Source organism: Sinocyclocheilus anshuiensis, unplaced genomic scaffold (assembly GCF_001515605.1).
Source record: "Sinocyclocheilus anshuiensis isolate Anshui unplaced genomic scaffold, SAMN03320099.WGS_v1.1 scaffold11, whole genome shotgun sequence".
NCBI lineage: Eukaryota > Metazoa > Chordata > Actinopteri > Cypriniformes > Cyprinidae > Sinocyclocheilus > Sinocyclocheilus anshuiensis.
Window position 1 is genome coordinate 1,286,774 of NW_015551076.1, and position 6,776 is coordinate 1,293,549.

At 35.1% G+C, this 6,776-nt stretch overlaps 1 protein-coding gene across 4 annotated transcripts in view; it reads right to left on the reverse strand.

Moving 5' to 3' along the window:
- Positions 1-6,776, reverse strand: part of tanc2a (tetratricopeptide repeat, ankyrin repeat and coiled-coil containing 2a) — a 163,654-nt gene that overhangs the window by 35,994 nt on the left and 120,884 nt on the right. For all 4 annotated transcript variants that reach the window (XM_016452399.1, XM_016452401.1, XM_016452402.1 and 1 more), the window contains one exon: positions 1,638-1,786. In XM_016452399.1, the coding sequence (XP_016307885.1) occupies positions 1,638-1,786 (149 nt within the window). The remainder of the gene's footprint in view (positions 1-1,637; positions 1,787-6,776) is intronic.

Sequence of the window (6,776 nt, forward strand, 5' to 3'; positions counted from 1 at the left end):
GTTTAGTTAAGGATGGTGTCAATATTGCCATATCAATTTGAGCCGGATTCAGACCCAGAGAATATTGAACAAGAGGATCGCGCAGAACCTTTGCACGCACGGATATTGCAAGACATATTAGAGTGGTAACGTTATTGTTGTTTAGTTTTTTTGGCTAAATCACGTTTTAGATAGGATGTCAACAACCGCTTAAAAATAACTGCATTTACTATGTATAGATAAGTGCATATGTATTATTTTTATTGTTATTTAATTCTAACATTATAACATGAATTGCAGTGAAACTGTTATACAGTTGAATTTTTTTTTATACCATAGTCCAGTGTTTCCCAGGCGGCATATATATGCAAACTCATTCTCTGCCAGCAGGAGGCGCTGCTGGAGTGGTAGAGATCAAGGTTTCCCCGGTAATGGCTGTAAACAAAGCAGCGCTCCGCTCAAAAAAACACTGCTTTATCAGACATTACATGCTAGATTAAATGAAAATGACATCCAATTTTCTGAAGACAGTCGGTTTCCTTCTGAAAAACAGTGATATAAAAACTCCCGCACTCAATGTATGGGAAACACTGTAGTCTCATAATTGAAGTGTAAATTCTGCAGATTACATCATTGTCCAGTATTGTACTGTCAGCAATTTATTATAAAAACGTTTTCATAATTGTAACAAATTGTATACATATTTACCTAGATAATTATTCAGGTGCATGTGTAATAACTTGCTAAAACTTGAGGCTACAGCAGCACTACTTCTTCCTCGTCGTCTTGTCTGATGCACTCAACCAAGCGTTCTAACCAGGACCTCGCCCCTCCCCACCCCCCAACCATTCAAATTATTTTAATTATATTCTAATGGGCCGCTTTGTGATATCACAAAACCGGAAAACAAACGCTGTAGTCCAAACGAGCCGTTCGTTGTAGGTATCTTGAAAAGGGATTTTTTAAAAACAAAATATCTCCCTTTGGAGTGGACTTTGAGATTTGTAAGTTTGAAGGTCTTTTTTTTTATGCCCAAACAAACACACTACACATGGACTAAAATTCAAAAAGTGAAAAAGCATAATAGGACCCCTTTAATGTATTGACGAATTAAATTAATTCGATTAAATAATCAGTATAATCAAGCAATTAATTCTATTACAAATATAATCGCATTTTTACAGCGCTAGATTTAATTTCATCTGACATCTTTATTATAATATTGCTGTACTGTACTTTGAATTGAGCACATGTTGGATTAAATTTTTCCGACTTGAAAGGTTTCTAAGCACTCAAACCCAAAAGCAGATGTTCACTGGAGGATCATGGCTAAGATCAATGTGGACTGTAAATAGACTAGCGGCAGGGGTTTCAGCATCTGCTGTCTGAGACATGCCTAGTTAGACTCGAACTGCACGGATACACCAGCGCAAACTGCTGCTGTTCATCCAAAACCCAGGAACATCTGTCATGATTTAGAGAGCAAGAATATCTGTGCTTCTGAGGCAGGGAGCCACCCACTGACGAAACCCTGGGCTGCTGAGCAGCACCTCCCACCATCACTAGGCCAAAAACTCACTTTAATTATTTTGAAAAGAATAATGAGAGAGACTGGATAGAGCGAGGGCGGCTGAGAGCACTGAATGTGTGTATCAAACCTGAGGGTCATCTTGTTCCTCCATGCTGTACTGTGCTCCACCAGGCCCTTCGTTCACTTTGTCCCCGAGCAGGAACCCCAGTCGCGTCATCAGTGTGTTGGCGGCCTCGTCTACAGACGGAGGAGGACCCAGATCCTGGCTTTCTTCCCCTGTTAGAGAATAAAAGAGAACAAGAGAGGTAAAGCCTCTTTATAAAGTATATGTTTATAAAGTATAACCCACCTGATGTTGTGTGCTACAAAGAATGTGCTCCAAACAATGCTGTTGTTGCTTAACACGCATTTGTAAAACAGCAGGAAGAGGAATATGATAAAACACAATGATAATCACACCAAAAAAAAAAAAACTTAGTCAATAAGTTTACAATAAGTTGTAAAATGATAATAAAAAGAATATATGTAAAAATAATATATTGATACAGTATATAATAAAGCTGTAAAGTTTATAATACTGATCTCTCTATATAAATAATATTAATTAATAAAATAATCATCTGCTAGAATTTCCCTACAGTTAATTATGCCCAGCAACACTGCACTCTTAAAAATAAAGGTGCTTCACGATGCCATAGAAGAACCTTTTTTGTCTAAATGGTTCCATAAAGAACCTTTAACATCTGAAGAACCTTTCTGTTTCACAGAAGGTTCTTTATGGCGAAATAAGGTTCTTCAGATTACAAAAAGGTAAGAAAGAGATGGTTCTTTAAAGAACCTTTGACTGAATGGTTCTTTGTGGAACCAAAAATGGTTCTTCTATGGCATCGATTTAAGAACCTTTTGAAGCACCTTTATTTTTAAGAGTGCGGTTCCTCAACCAAGGCTGCATTTATTAGATTAAAAATGACTAAATACAGTAATATTGGAAATATTATTACAATTTAAACTAACCATTTTCTATTAGAATACATGTTCAATGCAATTTATTCCTCTGATGGCAAAGTTGAATTTTCAGCATCATTACTCCAGTCTTCAGTGTCACATGATCCTCCAGAAATCATTCTAATATGCTGATTTTCTGCTCAAGAAACATCTCTGATTATTATAAATGTTGAATGTAAAAATAAGAGTTAAGACATTCAGAATGTTACAAAACATTATGAATGGATTTATACATCTCACTTATTTCACTTAGCTGAAATTAGAATAATTAGGTGTAATAATCACATATTCGGTATTTCCTAAACCATTCATGGACAGTCATTTTGGAAGGATTTTTACAAACTGTAAAACTGAGTGATTTTGGCATTCAGAGAAACTGCTTTCTTTGGCTTCTATGACAACATAGGGATTTTTATAATCCTTGCAATTCCACATTGTCTAATGCATAAAAGTACAACTTGGCCGTCGCTACCACATCCAGACTTTATGTGGTGTCTTTCAAATTTCAGCCTCAAACAGCTCCATTGGAATGAAATTTGGACATTTCAGCATTTCAGTTCTGCTCACTGTCAAACATCCCCATCACACACCCTTAAAAACCAAGTGACACAGCAGATAAGGACATGTAAACCAGCCACACTTGCTGTTGTGAGACCAGCCCAAGACCCCAAAAGACCTAAACTGTAAAACACTAAACCACCTCACAATCCCTATCAATAGGATGTCTGCGTGTCTAGTGTTTCACAGATGAAGCGTCTGAGCCTGTGCGCTCATATAGCATCCGTCCTTCGGATGAGACGTTAAACCGAGGTCCTGACTCTCTGTGGTCATTAAAAATCCCAGGATGTCTTTCGAAAAGAGTAGAGGTGTGACCTCGGGATCCTGGCCAAATTTGCCCATTGGCCTCTGATCATCATGGCCTCCTAACAATCCCCATATCTACTGATTGGCTTCATCACTCTGTCTCCTCTCCACCAGTAAGCTGGTGTGTGGTGGGCGTTCTGGTGCACTATGGCTGCCGTCGCATCATCCAGGTGGATGCTGCACACTGGTGGTGGATGAGGAGAGACCCTGACAATGTAAAGCGCTTTGAGTGCCTAGAAAAGCGCTATATAAATGTAATTAATTAAATTAATTAAATTATATACACAGTCAAAGGCTGATCGCGAGACTTCAAAAGAAGAGGTGTCCCACGGTGGCTAAATGCACAGTGAGAAGAGCTTTTTTCAGGATTCGTTTTTTTTCCTCCATTCCTTTCACCTCTCACCATCAGAACAGAGCCGAAGAGAACCAACTGCAAAACAAACTGAGCCTTTCCCAGAAATATGGGGCGAGTTGCTACACCTCTAAGGCACAGACTCATCTTACTGTCAAACCTGTCCTCAGAGACTGGAAATCTCTCTCAGATAAACCAAAGCCTCAGGCAGCAGCGGCTCTGCACAGCAGCTACAGTTAGATTTTATAAGTTGCCCTGAAAAGTAACTCTCTGAAAGAAAAAAAAATCTTGGTATAACACATCTAATGAGTTCTGAACAAGAAGGATCAACACAATAGATGCTATACAGCTAAATATGCTAATTCAGTCAAAGCATGTCAATGGCTGTCTATGTCTCAAAACCTTAAATTAGCTTAAAGGAGGATTTCTGGGCATCATAGGAGCATTTTAATATGCACATTTGGGCATATACACGGGCTATTTTACAAATACAAACAGATAATAAAATGCTACAGCTAATTATGCTAACTAGTTCGGTAACCATCATCTATGGCTGTGCCTTAAAACCTCAAGAGCTGACAAATCATATTGGGCAGTTTTAAACATTTCACCTACAATGCCCAAAAATACACTATTACTTAACTTATTATAAGAGTTACTATTGTTAACAAAAAAAACAAAACTAAAACAATTTTGTGAATTGAAATAAAGCTGAAATAAATTCAAATATAAATAAACAAAAAAAATGTACATTACAGTAAACTAAATTGTAAATGTTGCCTTGGCAAGAAATTGAAATAAGTTGAAGCACTAACATTACTAAGGGAAATACAACAAATACTAAAACTGAACTATGACTGAAAAAAAAAAAACCCTAAATAGCAATAATGAAAAATACAATAAAATAAGAAATACAAAAATAATAAATAAAAAGAAGATAAAAATAAAAAAGAACATAAAAGTACTAAATAATTAAATAAAAATAAATAATAATAAAAAATAAAGGCTCCAAAAGGGTGTTTTTACAGTGATGGCATAGAAGAACCATTTTTGGTTCCCCAAAGAACCTTTTAGTGAACAGTTCTTAAATGAACCATTTTGAAGAATATTTAAAAAAATCTAAAGAACTACAAATAACCTTTTCTGCATTTGAATGGTTCCATGGATGTTCAAGGTTCTTCATGGAACCATTGATGCCAATAAAGAACCTTTATTTTTAAGAGTGTATAAAATTCTAATTCAAATAGTGCATTCAAAATATTAATAAAAAAGTAAATAAATATTAATGAAAGAGTTTCATTTGCTTTATTTCAAAATTATGCTATATAATTCAATATTTAGGTGCTGTATGTATAGAGCTTACAGTCAACTAAAGTAAAGCTAATGACTCTAATGCAAATGTATTATTTGTTAGATATAAGTAGGAAAAAAAATCATACAGGTTTTGTAAAAGTGAAGCATTCAAAACAAGCGCTTGCCACATTATTCGTTTGTTTGTTTTGTTTTTTTTGCCAAGTTGTGCATTTTGCTTCTGCACATGTCGTTGTCTATGCAGCCACTATGTAAAGCTGTGCAAAGAACAATACTTTTTCCAGACAATATAACCAAGCCTACAAATGGGTTTCCTGTTTTGAATTTTGTGTCTCTGAATTGACACGTGGGAATCCGTTTGGTTGAACACATGAATATACATACTGGCAATCTCTCTTTTTTTATTTAATTTTTTTTGCAGTCGCAACACAAAAATGTTGTCATGGCAACTATGGATTTTGTAAAGATTGTGCTGAAGCATCTGTCTCCTTCATCCATCCTCCTACCGAACATTCTTCCTAAATTTTTCCTCCACCACTCCCTGGTTTCCCTGTACCTCCGGTGGGATGTATGTCACTTGTGACAGCGTATAATAAAGTTCAGAAACCCGCTAATGACACCAGCAGGAGCTGAAATAGCACAATGGAGAAAGAACTGTTCATTACAAGCAGAAAGTCGGCAAGGTTTGTTTTTCCTGCGCTCTCTTTTTTTATTATTTTGTCCCACAATGTCATCCTTTTCAGAAAATGCTGTGCCTCTTCAAAAGTTCTCTGGCCCACATATGGTAAAAAAAAGAAGGAAAAAAGAAAAAAATACAACCGTTCTGAACTGATGATTCACAAACATGCCAGCAATGGTGGTCTGAAGGTAAGCCTGAGGATGCAAGCAAAAGAAAATATTCAAAAACATCCACATATTTGTGGACCACACACGTATCTTAAGGCACAAGCATAAACAATCATATACGCATACTCATGCATGACAATCTCACAGCTAAAAGAGCACATTAATGCACTTCTGTATGAGTGATGATGAGCCATCTGATAATCAGACAGGCCACAGGGGGTGGGAGAAAAAACGGTAAAAAAGGATAAACACAAGGTGATTTATGACCAATAGTTTTGTTATGGCTGAGATCAGATAGGGATCATCTCCCAGTCTATTCAGCTTTAAAAACAAAAGTCTGACGACTGCCTTCCACACCACCAAGTTCATTCAGAACAGGTAAATAATCACAGAAATGACATGAACGCTGTTCTGTAACAAAAATACTAATATTGGAAATAGTAAGTAATATAATTAATTGTAAGAAAGAAATTATGGTTAAAAAATGAACAAATGTGTATTATGTAATATATTATTTATGTGTATGCTAATGTAAGCACCTTGCCAAATAAGAAGATAATTTTTTTAAAGTAAATGTAAAACATTAATTAGAAATAAATGTTTAATATAATTGTAATAAACCAATAAATAATAATGTAAATATTATAAATATATTATAAATAATAATATTTTAATATTTTCCAATTAATTAAATAAATAAAATTAAATAATAAAAATTAACGATGGCATTTATAATAAATATTCATATATGTGATTAATTTAATTTAATGAATTAAAAAGCACATCAGGCAATTCATTTGATGACATTATTTAATCAATCAACAGCCCTAGTAAATTATAATAAAAATATAAAAAAAAAAAAAAAAAAAAAAAACACCCGGCTGACCC